At 42.3% G+C, this 22,135-nt stretch overlaps 3 protein-coding genes across 3 annotated transcripts; 1 reads left to right on the forward strand and 2 right to left on the reverse strand.

Moving 5' to 3' along the window:
• Window positions 1–697: 697 nt before the first annotated feature.
• Window positions 698–6,093, forward strand: LOC147210855 (intermediate filament protein ON3-like). The gene is made up of 9 exons (XM_086110774.1): window positions 698–992; window positions 1,667–1,875; window positions 1,948–2,008; window positions 3,844–3,939; window positions 4,004–4,168; window positions 4,243–4,368; window positions 4,563–4,783; window positions 5,259–5,284; window positions 5,950–6,093. The coding sequence occupies exons 1-9, from the start codon at window positions 831–833 to the stop codon at window positions 5,955–5,957; spliced, it is 1,074 nt and encodes a 357-aa protein (XP_085966900.1). The 5' UTR covers window positions 698–830; the 3' UTR covers window positions 5,958–6,093.
• A 573-nt stretch (window positions 6,094–6,666) lies between these two features.
• On the reverse strand, window positions 6,667–9,006 carry gpbar1 (G protein-coupled bile acid receptor 1). Its single transcript, XM_086112018.1, has one exon. The coding sequence runs from the start codon at window positions 8,989–8,991 to the stop codon at window positions 7,942–7,944; it is 1,050 nt and encodes a 349-aa protein (XP_085968144.1). The 5' UTR covers window positions 8,992–9,006; the 3' UTR covers window positions 6,667–7,941.
• A 5,748-nt stretch (window positions 9,007–14,754) lies between these two features.
• Window positions 14,755–21,905, reverse strand: aamp (angio-associated, migratory cell protein). Its single transcript, XM_086117336.1, has 11 exons — window positions 21,411–21,905; window positions 20,502–20,633; window positions 20,292–20,411; window positions 19,473–19,612; window positions 19,235–19,379; window positions 18,927–19,010; window positions 16,383–16,498; window positions 15,852–15,937; window positions 15,400–15,490; window positions 15,162–15,316; window positions 14,755–15,092 (listed from the first exon to the last, which is right to left on the reverse strand). Exons 1-11 carry the CDS (start codon window positions 21,499–21,501, stop codon window positions 15,017–15,019), a joined length of 1,236 nt encoding a protein of 411 aa, XP_085973462.1. The 5' UTR covers window positions 21,502–21,905; the 3' UTR covers window positions 14,755–15,016.
• Window positions 21,906–22,135: the final 230 nt, after the last annotated feature.

Here is a 22,135-nt window from a genome sequence, read left to right on the forward strand (position 1 = left end):
CTTCTTTAGGTATATTTACTTGAGTATTTATTTTTCTGAATTTTTGTCCTGGTATCTTTGCTGTCTTCCTTTTATTTTTTTCGAAATCGGCTTGTTATTTGTTTCATTGCCGCGAATCTGTATGGGGGTGTGAGGGGGGATACGCATTCTGATTAGCTTTATTTGTTCAATTAAGGTATATATTTTTCATCACATCACGGAATAATCTTGAAAAAAAAATCTCTAATACAGCATGCAACATGAAATGTGGACCCCCCCCCCCCCCCCACACACACTCATCCTTCTCAGTGTAGAGCAGTAACAGGCAGCATATACAGTACAGTACATGTACTCTTATTTCTAGGCGCTATCCAGGTCTAGCACTCAGTTGCATTTTGGAAATGTCTTGATTAAGTGAGATTCATAAACATATACAGTATATGAATGCTTTTATCTGTCAGTTTATCTATAAATAAAAGCTTTTTTAAGGTAATTTATGTTCTTTCTTCTTATTTTTTTAATTTTATTTTTATTTATTTATTTTATTGACAATAAAGTTGCATTCAATTCAATTCAATTCTTTCTTTCTTTACCGAAGAAGTACCAGTCTTTTTTTTTTTTTTTTTTATCACAACCATGCGTATTTCTACTTGAGTACAGAATGAGTCAGTACTTTTGCCGCCTCCACTTTTTCCTATTTGGATTGGGGGCTGGCAGAGCTGGAGGGAGGCAACACGTGGTGGCCCTTCCCCACTTTAAATGAAGGTGAGCCGCGGTGAGCTCAACCCATTCTGCACCGATATTTAGTTCTCACGTGTTGTGCGTAATCTCACTGTCCTCGGCGCCTCGCGATGTCTAAAGGCAAAAATTACAGCAGCCAGTCGTACACCCCAAGCGGTAGCTCGACGCCGGACCGAAGCAACCCGAGAAACAACGTTTCCTCGGGAGGCAAGTTCAGGGAGAAGGACGACATGGTGGGACTCAATGACAAGTTCGTCAGGTTGATTGAAAAGGTCAGTTATGACAAATTGACATATTTGTGTGTGTGTGTGGGGGGGGGGGGATACTCGTTTGTGTTTCACTTTATTTGCTGTAAATCAGTGATGTCAACCCTTTTTTTTTCCACTGAGGGCCACATGCAGAAAAATGGAAGATGGAAAAAAAACAATCAAAATTAAAAATAATCATGATAGCTTCTCAAACAAAATGTTTCTATTTTTTAATGTCTTAAATAAAACCAGGGATGGATATAACATTAGAATATTTTACAGTTTTATATTTTAAAGTATAAAACTTCATTCAACCTTTTTTTTTTTTTTTACATTTTTCGAAAATAAGAATATTGTGTAATCTTCCTTGGAGTTTGAAAAAAAAACGTAAAGATCTGATCTTGAGAAGGTAAAGAGTAGAACTTAAAGGCATTTAAAACCACTGTAAAATGAATACATTGATCACAGTGTAAATCTATTGTACTGGATGTAACACAAAAAAATCTTGTGTATTGTGTTAGATTTGTTTGTGGACGTGAGCGTCTACAGGTTGATAACTGGCATTTTAGAAACTTCTTATTATTATTTCAAATATTTCACTCCATGTAAAAGAGGGCTTGTTTCTGTGATTCTTAAATCATTATGAAGACATGCATTTATTTGTTTATTACCAACCATCACCTGTCTTCATGTGTCAGGTGAAACACCAGGAGGCTGAAAACAAAAAACTGGACACAAAGTTGAAGATCCTCAAAGGCCAGGAGGCTTATGAGGGCAAAATTGAGGGCGTGGTGAAGCAACTGGAGGAGGAACTCAAGCAACAGATTGACAAATTACTTAGTGACCATGCGGAACTGGAGGATGAGCTCTTTCGGAATCAGGAGGAGGTGGAGAACAGCAAGAAGAGGTGACAACTCAATGTCATTGACACGTTCTGTCGACGACCGGCACTAAAATTCTGATGCCATTTTGGCCGCAGGTATGAGGATGAGTTGCTGAAGAAAGCCGAACTGGAGAATGAATTTATCGTCACCAAAAAGGTACTGTAGTTACTACTGTTGCTTCTCCAAACTTTATAACACGCTTGTAATTTGTCAAATATATTTGAACACAAACAAACAGATATTGCAAGCATAAAACTTCCAGAAGACACTGTACGCATTTTAGTGGCTGTGTGGTTAGATAAATAGCAAAACTTAAGCGAATAATTTGAAAAGTTCACTAACATAAAAAGGAACACACAAAATCTCTGCCTTGAAGCTTTGCGGGGATCGTTTTTCCACACTGGCTAATGTTACTGCAGTCGCTGCATAGAAATAAGTTGTCACGTTGCTTGGAGTAAAGAGTCCATAAAAGACAGATAATGTCCAAAGTTTAAGATAAGAAAAAGATAAGAAAACCTTTATTTGTCCCACAATGGAGAAATTTGCAATTTACAGCAGCAAAATTGAAGGGGTGGGTAGAAATGAAAAACAAAGTATTGCATGCACAAAATAAATGAAGATCATTTCACGCTCAACAAAGAATATAAAGTGCAATGTGTACCAGAAGAGCACCTCTGTGATTGCCAACACAACATAATGAATGTTAGCAAAAAGGGACACTGTGTAAAAATGTGTTGATTTTTCACTGTTCAATATTTCAAAAACCCTCTATTAACTTCAATAATGTGGAAAAAATATGCACTATCACATCAATATAATTTCTATATATAATTGTCGATGAAGTAGTCGCTAATTATATTACATAGGGTACGCCTCCCCTACAGGAGGCTGCCATGTTTCACCACCATCTTTCTGTTACAGAAACCTGAAGGAGACCAATTTAGCCAAGGTAGTTCCTCAATATGATGACTACAGCGTGTGTAGTCATGCTATGCATTTACGCCGTCACTTGTGGGAATACTACAAGTCGTTTGGGCAGATCATTTCCTTGCACCTCTGGTGAAGAAATCGGTGGTAGGCTTGCGAAAAGTGGTTCTCTAAGGACTGTAGTGTGCATGCTTTGAAATAATAAGAATAAAAATAAGAAAACCTTTATTCGTTTCACAATGGAGAAATTCCCAATTTACAGCAGAAAAGTTATGAAAGGAAGAAAGTAGAAGAACAAAAAGTATAGGAGCTGTTGGAAAGGCAAATGCACATGCACATGCTTTGAGCTTAGGTCGTTGCGTTCTATTATTTCACCACTAGATGGCACTGCATTCTACACACTGTATCTTTAAGATGGCCTGTCATCGTTAGTTATAATATATCACGTGGTCAAGAACAGACACAGTGGCTGGTAGACTTTCAATCTTTTTATTGTAAACAAAAACATAGTAAGCATCTTCACATACGATGGACACAGGGAGGGGGGCTTGCCTAACGTTTAACGGGAGGTCATTCCAAAAGTGTGGGACCGGCAACGAATTGATCCCCTCTTAGCCTCCGCTTAGTCCTCAGTGCGTCCGGTAGTGTCTGGTCCGCTGACCTGATGCTTTGGGCAGGTACATAGAGCTGGATGAGCTCAGAGATGTAAAGTTGAGCGAGATGATTTCTAGATTTAAAGACAAATAAAATAATCTTCAAGTGAACTCTAAAATGTACAGGGAGCTGGCGAAGGAAGACCAGAATTGAATTTATGTGCTCCCTCCTATGAGCTCAAGTTAGAAAGTGAGCAGCAGCATTTCGGACCAACTGGAGATGTTTGAGGGAGGATTGGCTGACTCGCAAATAACTCAGCCGCGCCGAGTGGAAGAGCATTCTTATGTTCTACCTCTCACTACTTCACACCTAATGATCGACCACAGCACCCTGTTTGGGAATCACTGCATTAGGACACTTTTGGATAAAAAAGTCATGAGTCTCATGTATGAACTTGTGCTTCGCAAAAGGATGCAGATGAAGGTCACTTGCAAGCTGTAAATTTGGCTCTGGAATTGGAAGATCTGATCGCCCAGCTGGATTTCCTCAGGGTCGGCTATGAGGAGGTAACAAGGAGGTTTATTCCCTGTTTGCTTTTTACCCCCGCTGACATTGCGGCACTCCTCGCAGGAGATCAAAGAGCTGGAATCTCAAATCCATCACGAGACAGTGGTCATACGAGAAAACAGCCAGCAGTTTCTGGACATGAATGAGATTGTCGAGAATGTCAAGAGTCAGTACGCCAACATCGCTGCTCGCACCAGGGAGGAAGCCGAGCACTGGAACCAGAAGAATGTGAGCGGGAAGACGTTACAAGTCAGACGTTACCCGATTGATTGACACTACTGATTGATTTCTCTTGCGTTTAGATGGATGTGATGGTTTTGAAAGCGGGCCAGCGAGAGCAAGAATTGAGGGACATACGGAAAGAGATCTCAAACATGGTGCGCTTCATCCAGAGGCTGAATGGAGACCTGGATGCTCTCAAAAGAAAGGTTGGTGTCCAGAGGTGGCAAACGTACTCGCGCTTAACTAGATGTACAGATACAGAAAAAAGGCTCTGGTCAAAGTAAAGGTGCAGTCGGCACCTTTCGCAGGTTCTTTCCAAAGTCTGAGAAAGAGCGCTATGCCTCGAAAGTGTGAATTTGGGACATAGAGTACAGTCATTTGCATATTCCTTTGCCTGTAGGAAGAGTCTCTGAAGAAAGACATCAATAATGCAATCATGGAAGGCGACGAAAGCTTGGAGAGGGCCAGCAAGGACATCGCCCAGCTGGAGGAGGCCCTGAGGCGCGCCAAGCATGACTTGGCCGGCCAGATCCGAGAGCACCAAGAGCTGATGAACCTCAAGCTGGCCCTGGATATTGAGATCACCACCTATCACAAGCTGCTGGAAGGCGAGGAGCTGAGGTACAGTTGAACCAAGAGGAAACGTACTCATGCAGCCGGTTTTAAACATAGACAAAGACGATGGTGGCAAGTAATGAAGTACAGTTACTGTACTTAAATAAGTGTATCTTCCATGTATCTGTATTTGAGTGAGGGCTGAATGATTTTGAAAAAAAATCTAATTGCGATCCCCCCCAGTATTGCGATTGTGATTTCATATGTGATTATTATTTACAAGGTCTGTTTCCCACGTATTAGCAGGGACGTGACAATCAACATTCAAACATTTTCTCGACGGGGGGGTCGGGGTATCACGCCCTCTCTGGTCCCCTCTCTGCACGCCGCTGACTTTGACTTATACCGCGGTCTTTTTTTTTTTTTTTTTAACACTAGTGTCTGTACTTGTATTTAAGCACAGAGTGTGAGTGCCTTTTTCACCTCTGCTGAAAGGTGATCAGCAGTACTTACCCCTGTGTTTTGCTCTGTCTCTTTGCAGAATGAACAAACTCATACGTACCTCAGGTGAGAAACTATCTGCAGTGAATGTCCAATGTGACAAACCGTACGGTGCAAAATCACATGTTGGATTTTTAGCAACCGATTTCTATTACGCTTTCCTACTCATTTGCTGTCAAAATGAGGCTCCAGCACGCAAAGCGACCCTTGTGAGGATAAGCTCATTAGAAAATGGATGCATGGTTATTTACATTTTATTTAATTCTGTTTTTATGAATTACAATATTATCGTGTGCTGTTTTCCTTGTTAAAAATATTGATTTTCTAAACGTTTTAATCTTTTTTTGTGAAAAATGACGTGGAAAAATATCTGCATTGACTCAATTAAGGTTGGGAAACAATGACCTATTTCACAGCATACAGCACGATGGTACAGTGACCAGAAAATACAAAACTTTTTAATAGGTGAAAACAGTTTGTGAAAGAATCTGGATTTAAGTGCATGACAGGAATTAATGTACACAATTTTACGTGTGCCACTGGAACTGCCCGCCACTGAGAATGGACACATTCCAGATGACTTTTATACTATATTGTAATTGAGGGGGAAACCATACATAGTACTTATTTTATAAAGTATAAAAAGGAATAAAACTGTATTTTAAACAACTTCTGCATTCATGTTATTTCAGCATTGTGTTCCACTAAATCCAAACCTTTCTTTTGCTCAGATTTCTAAAACAAAACCAACCAATCCACCTCCTTACTTGCACGCAGACCTTCAGCTGCTTCCCCAGCGAGGAGCACGTGAGAAGCCGCAAGCCCCAAAACCAACCACTATCATCACACCTTACCTCATCCAAGCAGCAAGTCCCCAAGCCGAGAGACGCGTGCTCATCAAGGTGCACGTGGAAGCGGGGAAAGTGGTGGCCCAAAGTTGCCATTACACAGATGATTACAAGAGCCCAGTATGAATCAGGGAATCATCACGCATCAGTGTCGTGCTAAGAAATTGGATGGACATTTTTTGGAGCCTTTTTTTAAACATATAATGTCATCGTGAGTTTTTGCTCCATAAATAAGTAAAGAAAAATATGTGTTCCGGTATATAAATTTTGGCAGTAAGGCAGTAGAGTATTTGTTTATGATTATGATTGATTTGGCAAAATGTGGAATATGGCTCAATAAGTCTTTGTGACATGTGTTCTTCCAGTGTGGAAAACATATTTGTACATGGACTAAACATGCTGGAGGAACACCCAGATCCCATGAGGGTATCCCATCTCTCCTCACACCATGCATAATTTCAGACCTTGTTTGCGACTAATTTCATTAAAGTCTGCCCTTCCTCCTCGGTCCATCTTTGCACTCTGTCTTCTTTCCACCCACGTGCTACATGCTACATATTTAAAAGCCCATTTTCAGTCAAGGAAACACATACGACGTGCAGCATATCGTCCACATTTATTTCAAGATGTCATTTCCTCTTTATAGGCTTTGCTTTGAAAGCAAACACATCTTTTAATATACAAAGCCGACATTTGCGGTCCTTACGGTGACATTTCTAGCCTCCTAATAAAACGTCTGCATGGAAAAAAGGTCAATGTTATTCCTTCTTACTGTAGATGGACCACTCTAAGGAGTATCCTTTCTCCTCCTCAGCTTGCATACCAGTACATAGATAAACACTGCTGGGGAAAGTGGGAGTAAACATTGCAGGCAGGAGGTAGAGGGAAACTGGTTACAATCATTTCAAGTGCAGCCAAACTAACACGACATGGCGCTCCAATGCCATTATCTGGCGACTAATTGTCATGAGTATGGTTTTCCTGCGTCAAATGTAACAATGCCCCATTCACATTTGCCCTGCCATTCATTGGCAGCCTGTGCAAGGTGGTCTGCTACTTTAATACAACAACTTCTCCGGCTCCTACTGCTATCGGTAGAAGAGTGTTCACAAAAAAAAAAAAAAAAAAAAACTGAGTTCTTGCTTCTGAGTTTCCAGTACTGTACAGCAGGGATTTTCAAAATGTACTGGAACTGGGGCCCCCTACAAGAGTGAAATCTTTCCCATTAAACCTAACTACAATGTGTACACTTAAATGCGAGAGGAATAAAAAAAAATTGACAAAAAAGATGTCGGATTGTTGTCATATCTGCCCAGTGTAAATTTGAAGCTACCGGTACTTATTTTCAGCTGTTGGCTCCAAACAAGCTAGCAATAGCATTAGCCCGAATTCTAGCACAAACAACACACTGGTTGTCTTAGTCAATTGTTTGTTGACTAGCAATGTTCAGGCTTTTTTTTGCAGTTAGAGGATAGTGGGGCAAGAATGAAGCAAACTCGGGTGAGTTCAAACTCGGGCGGATAACCGGAGGCGAAAGTTCATGTTGCCATTGCTTCCAGTGTGAATGCAGGATAATACTCATTATTTGGGAGAAATTCTTGTGTTTTGTAAACATTTTGAAATCTTTTCATGAAATTGTTTAGTTTTGTGATAAACTGACCTCGAAAACTGCATTGGAAGTTTTTCTTGTATTATTTTTTTTTAAATCAAAGTTTCCGTATTAGCCTTCCTGGAATCGGAAATGAAAAAAAAATCATTTTATTTGATTCACAAAAAACGGAGATGCCTTATGCCTTTGAACCTTTCAATTGTTTTCAAACGAAAGCCAAAGATTACCATGAATAATGTATGTCTATAGCTGCATCTGAACAGGAGCTACTCAAGATTGTCATTGGTATTTTCCCTCACTTCAGGCTCTCTTGATGTCAGCATCTTCTGCCTCAACCTGTCTCGAAGTTTCTGTTGCAGCTTGTACGCTGGTTCTGTGTACTGCCTGTTGGCGAGGCCCAACACCAGCGGCACCACAGCCATACTGCCGATACCGGTGCATGAGAGTACGATGAGTGTGTTGGAGTTCCATTTGGTGTCGCTGATCAAGAAGGCAATGCACACGTGCATGTAGATGAGGTAAGGAACCCAGCATGCAAGAAAGGTCAGAGACACAGCCACCACGCAGCGAGTGTAGCGCATGTTCAGCCGCTGTTCCCGGTCCGAGGGCTGGCCGCGCTCCACCGAGCGATGGAGCCGGCAGATGTCCTTCAGTTGGCCTCGTGTGATCCACAGCACGCGTCCCGTCATGGCGGCAATGGTGAGAATGGCAGGCAGGACGAGACCGTAGACCTCCAGGTAGATGAAGGCGTTGGGGAACACGCGTCTGTATGAGCAGCACGCGGTGACATTGGTGGAACAATTTGACGAGACGCTCAACTTTTGGCCACGCGCGCAGCAGCCGTTCCAGTCCGGCCCGGTCCAGTTGTTCCAGCCGAAGGCGGGCAGCGACGCGTACAGGAGCGGCGGCGCCCATACTAGCAGCAGAGCCAGGGGAAAACTTCGGTGCATCCACAAATTGCTGTAGTGCAGGGGTTCCGCGATACAGATGTAACGCTCGTAGTGAACCATCACAAGGTTGAGAAGAAACGCCAGGAAGAGGAAGTTTGGGAAAATGTGCGCCACCAGGCAGGAGCCAAAGCTCAGCTCGCGGTTCAGTCCCATCAGAGGTATGAAAGGCAGAGCCACGCCCGTGCACAGGTCCGCCACTAACAGGCTCAGGAAGAAGTAGTTGGGGGTGTTGTGGAGCTGGCGGTTGCACATGATCCCCAAGATGATGACCAGGTTGGCCAGGATGATAGAGGCCGACAGCGGAACCGTGATGGCGTAGATGAGGTGTTCCCGGTTGAGCAGAGCGCTAGGGTCGCCGCAGTCCATCGTTGGGGATGTGAACGCAGCAGCTGCACTCCCATCAATGTGCGATGACCCTGCGGGACGCCCAAATCACACCACTTTAGACAACGACACCGCAATTCAAGTGCGAGCGCAATTGTCACGTTCTCTTGTCATTCACACGCACGAACAGAGATGTAGTTGTGGCGGCCTGCACATTTGGCACATTTTGGTTACTCGACTTCATCTCTTAAAACCACAAATACCACATCAGTTACAGAAACCATCAATACTCTACAAACATACAATATATGGAGCAGTTCCGAATCAATACTTAACATGACAAAAACATATATATATATATATATATATATATATATATATGTTTTTGTGTGTGTATATATATATATATATATATATATACTGTACGCTTCTTTATTTAAAAAACACACCAGAGGTGTAGTTTTAGTACCAAATGTGTATGTAATATAAAATAAATACAGTAATCCCTCGTTTATCGCGGGGGTTACATTCCAAAAAGAACCAGTGATAAGTGAAATCCGTGAAGTAGTGAACTTTATTTTTTTTACAGTTATTATACAATACTTAACTATATATACAATGAAATCACAGACTAAAACCTGTTTTCAGGCCCAATTACAAAAAAAACCCCAAATGTTTTCAACAAATAACGATAATAGTTTTTGGAAATACTGTACTGTCGACACGCGGCGCCGCCAACGCGTTCTGATTTAAAGGGTTAAAAACATTTTAAAAACTGCACTAAAAAAAAATCTGTGAAACAGCGAAGCCGCGGAAAGTGAACTGCGTTCGAGCGAGGGATCACTGTATAAAATAAATGTAAAGGTAAGCATAAATCTCTTCATTAAAAAAAATCTGACTGGAAAAAAAACTATGAACATTATATTAAATATTCTTTGGGTTTTTTTTTCTTGCCCTCACATTGTTGAACAGTGCTGAATTAATTGAAGCATAATTAACAACTTTGAAAACCAATCCTGCAATTCAAAAATTCAATTATGACCTTGATTCAAAAGGTATGTTTCGGTTCGATTCTGGGCCGAAGCGAATAATGTTTTTGGATTCCAGAAATGGAGGCTCACACAAAGTGCGCTAAAAATATTTATTTACAGAAAACTGCACTGACAAAGACAGAAATCAATGGCTCAAAAGGAGCCAGGAAAAGCAACACATAAACAAAAGCGCTTGCAAAAGCCAATGTACTTGGGAACACCGAGAATAAACAAATGTCAAGAAGCCAATAACGTGAAGCCAAAGACCAAGAGCAGTAAGAAAAAAATTGAACGAGTAACGAAAATCTACGACTAACGAGAGCGACGATGGAAAGTAGCGCGAGGTCTAGAAAGCAAGGTCATTAATCCAGCAGCGACTTGGAAACTTGACGGTCCTTAAATACTCGTCAAGGCTTGATTAAGAAAAATTGGTGCGCCTGCTGGAGGGAAATGCCCTTCACTCCAGCTGGAGCCGAAACCCAATCAAAACAGACAGAACATGACAGTTTCAATTAAATTCAAAAGAGAAATGTCGGCCAATCTTCTCTTATGACTTCATATTTTCAGATTTGACTCCAGTGAGTGCCTCACCGGTCATAAACGTTCATAAACGCACGTCACTGGTCGTCATGTACAGTCGCTACACTTCCTTGGGGTCCTGTTGCCGTAATGCTGCTGCCGTAAATGATGACAACATCAATTGCACTGGGTCCCCTTTCCGAAGCATTTTTCAGAATTCGAGCAAGCTTTCCTCCAAGAATACCAAGTTACCTCGCTCAAATAGGTAAGGTAAAAAGGTAATTCCCGAAGAGAAAAACAGAATCCAAAGAGGCCACTTGTTTCATTGACTTCAGCCCGCACTACTGATTGTGAAGGCTCTGGGCAGATTAGATTGACATGGCAGAGACATCAAGGCCAAAGTCTGAGTGGACAAAAAAATAAAAATCAATTAACATCCACTTTTATTTACTGGGAGTGGTGCGGCCAAGGGAAACTTGAGAAGAGAAGGAGAAGACAAAAGACAAATTCCATTTCAGGAAACAAATTCAGGTTATAAATGTAGGTCAGTGCTTATGATCGCATTTAAAAAAAAGATCCCACATGCTTTTTATCTTGAATCAAACTGCAGTTTATGAAGCAGGGAAGATGTTTGCAGAACCTGCCAATAAAACCACCCTTGCATGTGACACATGTCAATGTGTAGATTGCATCCTGTATCACACCCGCCCATTCAATGCTGTGTTATAGTATAGCAAGTCCCACAACCTATGGAATATTACAATGCGAACGTTTTGCAACCAAACTAGGTCAGTGAAATCAGGTTTACCTTTCATCGAAGATCCGTCTGGTCTTATCACTTCAGCTTGCTATCATCCCTTCTGCCCGTCACATCTGCGGTCAGATGATCATAGTCGCTTCCTTTTTAATGCCTTTAGTGGATCCCAAGAACGGGAAACGTCACAAGACACTGCGGGAGATCAGCCCAGACGTCCGTCTGTCCACACGCCGTAAAAAGGCAGACGAGGAGGAAGAGGAGAAAGAGGAGGTGGATGAAGAGGTGGAGAAGGAGGAGAGGCATCAGTCTGACCCACTGACTTGCTCTCTCAGTCCCTTGCATCTCCCCCCCCCAAGCCAGGGTGTATATTTGTTCCTTTCATAATGAGATTCATGGTTGAGATTGGTCAGTAGCCAGATTTTGCAACCGCTCTGAGCTACACCGCTGTCTAAAGTCGTATAATCAAGTTCCAGGTTGATGCTCACTGGGAGAATACTCAATTTGGTGAGCGGATTACTGGAACACAGAGAACCAAACGGAGGTGGCAAAGGTACTCGCCATTTGTACTCAAGTAGAAGTACTGGAGGGGAAAAAAAACTTTAAAAAGAATGATTTTTTTCCACCCTCAATTGTATACACTTTTTAATAACTTATATACGGTGTAAAAAAAGTTTCCCTCTTATTCATTTGCAAAGTGGTCACATTGATTAAAAAAAAAAAAAGTTAACTTGTGCTGACTCAGGCTTTTATCTGATCAAAACATCCTGCTGCCATCGCGTGCTTTCAAATGTCATGAGTCAAAGTAAAAGCCACGGATATCTGAAAAAATAATCTTGTGCACACAAACAGACGCAGGCTTTCTCACACTAACTTATTCACTCTCACTCACTCACTCACTCACTGACACTTTCACGACTCGTTCACACATGCACATTTACTCACTGAAGTAAACGCACTCATTCTCCCACACACACTCTCACACTCTGATTCGGACTCACTCGCATACGTTCACTCACAGTCTTGCTCGCTCACTCACTCAAAGGCACACGCAGACACAAACTGTCTCACTCACTCACCATGTCCTCACACACACATTCTCTTCATCACACGCACTTTTCACTCTCACTCACTCACAATTCCTCTCTCACTCACACACACACACACACACACACACACACACACTCACTCACTTACTCCTAACGCTTTGAGACGCAAATCCACACAGACAAACACACTTTCTATCACTTGCTCACTCACACACAACCATACGCTCGTGAACTCTTGCTCTCACACACACACACGCAAGCTCACTCTAACTCACTCATTCACTCACATATACTTTTATTCTCCCTTGGACACACACACACACACTGGCGACACTATGTTGTGTGTCTGAAATTCACAACAGCTGTCATGCTCGCCTCGTATCTAAACACAGCGCTTGATAGAAGGCCGGTGGAGGCTCGCTCTGTTTTCCAAACTCTTTCCATGACAGTTTGGTCGCCGGCCCAGCGCCTGTCAGATAATGGTACAAGCTTCCCCGAGCCTGCACGCGTTTGGGAAGACACTACACAGGAAGAGAGCGAGCTGGATGGGACATCATAGGGAGGACATGCACAGGGGCCATTCACATTTAGTTTCACAACCACCCGTAGTGAACATTCACTGGACCACCACTGGCTCCCGCACGATAACAAAATAAATGTTTTTGAAAGGAGGACCACACCTTTTCACTCGGGATGTTATTATCGTGGTGCGTTTTACAAAGTGAAACGGTCACGCCTCAAACAAGTCTGTCGCCCGTCTGCGGCCATGACAGCAGGCCACATTTAATAGGTCAGACTTTGGCCAGGTCAAGCTGGAACCTTCCTCAGTTTTTTACAATGGCCAAGGCTGCATTGTGACGATTGACGCTCATGTCTGGATGAGGTGAAGTACACAACCAGACGCAGTGAGCTGAGGGCTCCACTAACGTTGGTAAAAGGAAGGAGCGCTTGTGCACAAGATGTTTAAAAAATAAAAAAAAGAAGATAATCCTGACGCCCAGTTAGGCCCCAGACTGCCAGGGAAGATTGGTGCAACTCACTTGGATAGTCTGATCAATTAAGATTAAGATATCCTTTATTTGTCCCACACTGGGGAAATTTACAGTCTACAGCAGCAAAATTGTGGGGGAGAAAGAAGAAAAACAAAGTGCTTGCATGCACAGAAATAAATGTTTCAGAAAAGAGCTGTATACAGTTCAATATACAGTAAGTGCAATATAAATATAGATATAGATATACAGTATATACCCGGTAAGCATATATGCAACTTGGGGTTGATAATAATCTCAAATCTTGAACTAAAACCCCCTTATGCTTAAATTGAATTGAAGTATGAGGCCAGGACTTTTCAGACAAAGGACCACTTTCTCCCTTTCTTGATGACATTAAAGTGTATTTAAGAACTATCCACCTCATCAGGAGACTTCTCGTCTCCCTACAGAGGCTCCTTTTGGTTCTCATCTGATAAAATGTCAACAAGATGCCACAAGAAATCACTCGTGGAGGGTAGTGGTTCTCAAAGTGGGGTGCAGGGACATGGTAGGGGTGCATTGTATCATCTCGAAAAGAGCAAACGTACCTCCAATGGATGTAAAAAGTCTACACACCCCTGTTCAAATGCCAGGCTTTTGTGACTTATACGAATGAGACCGAGACAAATCATTTGAAAAGGTTCTCTGAACGTGAGCTCAACGCAATTTAAAGAAAATCTTTTCGCTCGAGAAAGTAAAATCAAGCCTCATATGCACTAAATTTGGGATGCGTTCATATCATGTTCAAACCCAAATGGCAGTGGGCGCAACACATCCCTTCCAGCATTCGTAGTGCTTCTGATTAACCCCAAGCAAGGTTCAGCTCTTCTAGTCCGCTCATCCTGACATTTTCAGAGCCACATTGTGTAGAACATATCCACACCAACTAAATATATACAAACCAATTTACTCCTTTGGGCCAATTAAAAGCTCCGATATGAATGTGACAAAAACCCCCATTGAAGCTATTTGTTGGGGTTTGTTTTGGTTCCGTTTTAGAATAAAACTTTTTTTTTTCCCGTAGATAAAGGCATCTATTACAGAATTTATAACAAGAATAAAGTGATATTTTTGAGATTCACTTGATAAAATGTTGGTTTCATTCCTTTCTTTATTTCATAGATCGTCAGTTCATGGTTTGTTATCATTACTTTGCTCTCTTGTGGATAAATTCTTGGAAAAACTACAATTTAATTCCCGTGACATTACCACGTTTCATCCCAACAAAAGACATTGTTCTTGCAAAAATTAAAACTTTTTGAAAGATAGAATTTTAGGCACTTTTTAATTCCTTTGGCACTGTGAGGGTCAACTTTGGAAAAATGTCCCCCTTGGAACCAAAACATATGAGAGTCCCAATCATGGACCTCGACAATTTGTCTCAACATGACTGTTACACAAGAATAACAATACAAAACAGCTGGAGTCCAAGTGTCTTTTAGTATATTTTTCATGTATTTACAATTAAGTTGACACTGGCCGCAACATTCAAATCAAGTCCGGAGGGAGATGGCATCATGTTTCCCTCTTTGGATTTCTCCATTCACACATAATTTCAGTGAGGTTCATCAGATGGAGATTTAATGTACGAAGGTGCAAGAAGCACAAGCGAGGAGTTGACATTTTTTTTCTGTTGAGGTGCTGTCCCGATTCCTCTCTCTCACTCTCTCCCTTTTATTTTTTTTAGCGATCAGGCCTTTGGAGGCAGAAGACTTTAGCTTGGTTGTCTCCTGAAGCGCTGACTGCCACTGTCGCTTCCCTGCAGGAGATGAACACAGTCAAGCAGCGGTCAAGTCTGGAGTTAAAATGAATTAACGTTATATCCCACCTGTTAATTGAGAAGTCTAAGATCTCCGCGGCATGACCGCGGTACTCAGACACCATCTTGCCGGAGCGAGCGTCCCACTGGCGCAGCACTCCGTCCAAACTGCAGGTGGACACCAGCGAAGAAGACTCCTCCCACTGCAGGTGAACAAGGCCAGCCTGGAGGAACAGGGAGTCAAAGGATTTTACGGCCCAAGTTTCACGGTGCCGAGTTTGTGGGTGACAGAACGGCAAATGCAAACCTCATGTCGGCAGCTGTGTCGTAGCATCTGCGTGGAAAGATCGTAAATGGCTAAGGTGCCATCTAGATAGGCCACAGCGATGAGCGGAAGGCTGCAAAGACATAAGGTGGTTCACATTCTTACGAGGGACCGGCAGAAATGTGATTCAGGATTACTCGCAAACACTTAAATACTAAAGACTTTCAGAGTTATTTTTTTCCTATTCACCACTTAAGTGTTCTCAAATACGACTGAAACTGCCAGACAGACTACTGAAAAGCATCAATCAGAATATTACAATGGGATTTACAGTTGTGTGCATGTGCAGGAACAAAATGTGTAGGGGAGCATTTCAGTTAGGGGTATTCATTCCACTTTGTTTCCTGTCAAGCACCAGCATGAGTACCCTGATCTTGATCTTAATGAGCCATGAAAAGCACTCTAGAGATAAAGTTCCTCATTGTCCGACTTACATGTTGCAGAATCCCACCGATTCCACAGAGTTGGATTCTTCCTCATCTTTGGCTTTGCTTCCATCCAAAGAGAACATGCCCACCACCTGATACCACACGTGGAAAACATGCGCACAATCTGTACTAGACACTTTGGTTCAAAAAAATAATAAATGCAACTAAAGTACACAAAAAAGTACAAATGAATGTTTACTGTCAAATAATATACAACACTTGTTTTGATTACATGGCACCACAAAAAAAAAACTTCGCTACAGGCAAAATTGTTTTCCACCTTTATTAACTTAATAGTTGTGAAAAAAAATACGTTGCGTGTATCTATACATCTATATATAGCTATAGATAGATAGATAGATACACACACACACACACACACAAAAACAACTGAAATGCATCGCCTACTTGTATGTTTTATCAGATTAGATGGGAGAGCGTTTGAAAATACAGTACAGAAAGCTGAAAAATCAACTTCAGTTCCCACCACTCCAAAATGTGTATTCATCTTTCCACTTGTGTTACCATGGCACCCACCTTGCCCGTAGCAGTGCTGATGAGCTTTACACAACCATCCACTGAGCCAGTGAGTACCAAAGAGCTGTCCTTATTGCATGCAAGGCATGTCAGCGCCCCCTGGTGTCCATCTTTACCTGTGTTTTTACATGGGAGAGAAATTTTCTGTTTGTAAATGTTACGAAAAATTGACTTACTTAAATGCAATCAAAATGTATTGTGCTTAAAAGTTACTGAAATGTTGAAAAAAAGTTTTTTAAATGGATTAAATGCAAAGTCCATTCAAAGTGAACCACCTCTACTGAACTGAGGCAGTGATTCTTTCATGTACTAAAACTAGGGTGTCCACTGTTGTACAGTGAACAGTGAAACACTGTCCTGAGTCACACGTCACGGAAGTGTGTTTTTGCGTTTGATTTCTTTTTCAATGGATTTTGCAAAGTAACCTCAGAGGACACAAGTGATGGCAGAGGGCAAAAAATGAGATGACAAAAATCAGCCACTCACCCTCAAATCATTCATCCATTCATTTTCCGAACCGCTTTTATCCTCACTAGGGTCGCGGGGGGTGCTGGAGCCTATCCCAGCTGTCCTCGGGCAGTAGGCGGGGGACACCCTGAACTGGTTGCCAGCCAATCGCAGGGCACACAGAGACAAACAACCATCCGCGCTCACACTCACACCTAGGGACAATTTTGAGTGTTTAAACAGCCTGCCATGCATGTTTTTGGAATGTGGGAGGAAACCGGAGTACCCGGAGAAAACCAGGGAGAACATTGAAGTCAAGATGGCGCCCGAGTAGGCAGCCGTCAGCAAGTGCTCTCATGAGCCTCGCTTTTTTTTTTTGTTTTTGTGTTTGTTTTGTCACTTTGTGTTGTTTACGTCGTGTGGACCTGATGTGGACTTTTTTCAGCATTTTTTGGCCACGACATTCATCAAGGAGGAGACTCTGTGCTCGGTGGTTGCACCTTCTGGGCAGCATGGGTATACCAGCACTGTTTTTGACTGGGAGGAATGTCGGCGCCATTTGACTGTCGTTGCTGGACAGTCCCGGGGCGCTTGTGTCTTGCGCCTGTAATGGGCAGCATTTTTCACAGCCCCGCTTTGTTCAGCGGAGAGATCGGTGCTGTTGAACGGCCTGCGGCTGGATGGATGTAATTCTTGAGGAGCCGACGATGAGAAGAAAGGAGCGTTAGCGCGGAGCGCCGATGCGGATTTGGAACTGGGAGTCGCGGCTTGGAGTTTGAAGCGGATTACGTGGGACAGGAGAAGTGAACTCATCTCTTTTCGTCAATGGACGCTACAGCTTCATGTTTGCTTTCAAAACTTAGCTTGTAGCAGACGTGTGCACATTTTCAGCATGACGTCTCTGATCCACTGGTGAAAGGACACTTTGATCCTCTCCTCTTTCATCGAGAACTGCTTCAGACAACAAAGTGTATGCAGAGAAGTGGTGAAGATTGCACGACTGTCTGTGCCCTATGTGTTGTGTTGTGTTATTTTGACTTCAAAATGGCGCCGCGAGAGTGGCTGCCTTTGCAGCAGCTCCTATATTTTGTTGTTCTACTCCTTCCTTTCATAACTTTGCTGCTGTGAATTGGGAATTTCTCCATTGCGAGACTAATAAAGGTTTTCTTATCTTATCATGCAAACTCCACACAGGGAGGCCGGAGCCGGGATCAAACCCACGACCTCTGCACTGTGAGGTCGACGCGCTAACCACTGGACCACCGGGCCGCCCACCCTCAAATCATTCAGTCGATGTGGCTTTCTACATGTCTTGGTCGTTATTTTGACATTTTAATGAATGTTGAAATTCTGAATTTGGGGCAAAAAGGGTGTGTGGAGTCATCTTCACTGCATGTGAATTTGGCTTTCTGTCTGACTTGACAAAGAAGGAATGCTAATATCACTTCCGCAATCTTGACATAGCCACCTTGGGATATGTAAGTGGTTAAGTCTCAGACACACCTCCATAGCGAGTTGGGTGTTGGAATAGTAGCATCTTTATATCAATTTTCAGGTTAGTAATTTATTAGCATAGCATTTCGTTAGTTTATTCAGCATTGATGGTCATAGTATAGAAATGGTTTAGGTCGTAGTTTGTCAGTGCTGCTGTCAATCACAGCCAGACAACACGCACACCTCTGCTTCCTCGCAAGCCCAGTGATCTCCCAAAGCAACTGTTTTCAAATATCAGTGAGGAGTCAGTTGGGGCGTGAGTTACCCTTTAACGTGAAGTGACTCACCGCCAAAGCAATAGCAGTCATTTCCCTCTTCACTTTCTTCACCTCTTCCGTGACTCGAAGATTGAGTACAAAATGAATTGTTTTTAATTATCAGCTACTTTTGTCAACTTATTTCCACGCTGGTACCACACAGTGTTTTGAAAAACTTTAAATAGCATTGCCTGTACAGTGGTTCAAAAAGGTTTTATGATGAAGAAGTACCGGTGGTACATTTATTTAACCATGGACATCGCACTATTTCATTTCTTTCATTTTTCTACACGTGTTTTAGTTCAATTCTTGGTATTCTTAAAATAAATAACAAACACAAATTCACCTTTAATGACGTGAATGCTGTTGCCTTGCTTCAAATCCCACAAGCGCACAGTTCCGTCCTCATAACCCACCACAGCGCGTTTGCCTGAGGAGAAGGGATTTTAAAAAAACATCACTTTTAAAGTACAACGTGAACATATTTTAACACACAAAATTAATGTGAAAGCATAAAATGTATGGAAGCCACTTAATGGACAATTTCGGGTGGCTGGAATGGATTAATAGCATTTCCATTCATTTCAATGGGGAAATATGATTTAAGACATGTCTTAAATGAAGGGATCACTATATTGGGACTGTGTTGTTTACCATCAGGAAGGACTTTGCCACTGGTGGACTGGCATGCACAACTCTGGAAGGTTTTACAGTCTCCACTGGGGATCTTCCACATCCACACGTTACCGTCATCTGTTCCTGCCAGAAGCACTGGAGCACAGGGATGCCACTCCAACCACTGAAGGGCCAAATGACCAAAAACAAAAATAGGAGAGGTCTTGAGCTTTCACTGCACAATATAGATCAAGGAGTCAAAGCAAATGTGCTCAACCTCCAGATCTCCGACTTCAAAAGACCAGATCTCTTCTTTCGTCTCCACTTTCCAGACTTTAATCAGGCCACTCATGTCACCTGAAGCCACAAGCGAGGAGTCGTGGCTGAACACGGCACACGTAACAGAGTCCTTGTGACCTGCGGATGAGAGCAAACGGGAGAAGTAGTCAGGTTTTCCATGTCTCGGTGCACAGTGTCGACCCGGTGTATCGCGGGTCACCTACAGTGGCTCAGTGTGGAAAAAATCTATTGTGGAAATCTGTGGTTTCTAGTGAGTTTTTTTTTGGGCTGACAAGAGACCCGAACTACACGTTTTTCAAGACACGAGCTGTTGCCCTGCCAAATTATTCACCATCTGGAGCTTGGCAGACAAAAATTGCCTTTGAGCTGTTTATTGCCACTCCCAGTTGAAATTTACTGTCAAACTAAAAGTAACGGTTATATATATATTATCAATGATTTCTTTTTAAATGTCACCTTTTTTAATTGTATCATTTAGAATGGATGTCTGATAATGACAAAATTAAATATTAATCCATAAAAATGACTCCTTTACATTCAACTGTAGAATTTGAATGATTCAAAATTTCACCATTTTAATATACCAGGAAATTTCCCAAAATTTATTGGAAATTGTCCAACCCTTTGCAACCCTAGCTTTTAATCGTGTTAAATGAGTTTAATGTGCCTGGGATGAGTAAAACTATTTTATATTTAAATATATATGGTTACCAATAGCGGGTGGGTCTGGCAAATACCCCAGGGGTTTACTGCACTCAAGAGTGAGAATGTTGAATGAATATTTGTGAAGATTTACCTGTACACTCCAAGACAACTTCGCCATCGTTCACCCTCCACACGTACGCCTTATCATCTTCTCCTCCCGTCACTGCCAAGTTGTTGGTGGCTGGGTCCAAGCTCACGCAAAATACAGAGCCTGAGCGGGGGGAACCACAGGAAAATTCAAACTCAAATGCTGACTCATTTCTTTATCGCAGAGAATGACCACAGTGCCTGCCGTAGATACCAGTGTGTTTGGAGAAAGTCAACTCGCTATCATCCCGCTCCAACTCCATCTCATCCTCCGTCTCCCAGCCTTCGTCGTCTGCATTGGCAGCCTCTTCAAAGTCGATGTCCTCCAGGTCGTCTGCCAAGTTATCTGTGAGCACAAGCCAAATGTTAAAATTGTAGCATTGATTTATAAGCCACATCCACCCATTTTCCATCGTGGTTATCTTCATTTGGGTTGCGGCTGATCCAGATCTTATTTGTGGCCAGCTTATCCCCGACTTTGATCGAGACCACCAGCCGACGCAGGACAAATGTATGAAAAACAAACAAACAAAAAAACACTTGCACAAAAAATGTGAAATTTCAGTGGCCCTCACGTGTATGTTTTTGGAATGTAGGCGGAAGCCCGTATGAGCACAGGGTGAAATGAGAGAAAGAAAGAAAAGAAATGCAATCTCAGATCCTCAGAACTGTCACGCGTGCGTGAAAAATTTGACAAGCACAGCCCCTCTTCAGCGCAACAGATAGCACCATGATGGGACGCTACATTCCAGCTTCCCGAGTTGGCTGACATCACATCCAAATGTGCGGTGTGTATGCGAATCACACTTGTCCACCACGCTGCTAATTGATGAACCTTTATTGCCAAAATGAGGCAAAACTAAAAAGGTAGAAAAGTAATGGACCAGCAAGTACCAGTGGGGAGAGCAGAATCTCACGCTAGAATCCTCTGCAGAGCAAAATAAGAATATTGAAACTGGTTATTTGAGCGATGCTAATTTAGCAACAAATGGATAAGTGGTTGGATCATCATGGGTGGATGGATCGAATCAGACGCTCTTAACAAAGTGTCATAAGATTAAACTTGAAACATTTTTTAAAAAATAGTTGTTTGAAGATTGTGTCCAGTGTATTTTCAACGCACCTGGACCATCTTCGGTGTCGTTCAGGTCGATGACTTCAATGATTTCTTCGTCTCCGTGAAGCTCTAACGAATTTTGCTCCACGTTCGCCATGATGTTAGCACGCTTCCAGCTAAACAACCAAGTTACAGTACGGGAATGAAAACGGCGTTATATTTCCAACCGAGCTAACGTCGTATATGTTGAGGAAAAGTAGACCATCTTGAGTGGCATGTCAAAAACAAACAATCAAAGAAACAAAAACACCCCCTCAAAAAAAACACACGCGATATCCACTTTTCCTTCCCACGTTGCTAGTCACCACTTTTTGCCCTGTGTATATTTGTCAGGGTACGTAGGGTTCTCTGTCCGAAATTCGACATCGCTCACGTCGCACGAAAAGTCTTATTTGTATTTTATCAGGAAACACGATGTTGTTATGGTTACAAAAATTTATGTCCTTAAATTGGCATGTCTTTCACTCGTTTTAAAGCAAGGACAGCCTGCATACTAAATTCGGGTTAAAAATATATCTAAACAGGCGCAGGATGATTACATCATAAATGCAGCCATGCGTCATAACAGCTACATCCACTAGATGGCAGCATTAACAATAAACATCACACAGCCGCCAAAATACAGTACGTCCCAAATAGGAAATATGGACGATTCCAGAATCTAGACACTAATATTTGTGAAAAACGTAGTATTTATTGTTTCATTTTGTTAGATTTTGATTGTAAAAACA

The sequence above is a fragment of the Hippocampus guttulatus genome, chromosome 1 (genome assembly GCF_054856545.1).
Source record: "Hippocampus guttulatus isolate MCC_2025c chromosome 1, RoL_Hgut_1.0, whole genome shotgun sequence".
NCBI lineage: Eukaryota > Metazoa > Chordata > Actinopteri > Syngnathiformes > Syngnathidae > Hippocampus > Hippocampus guttulatus.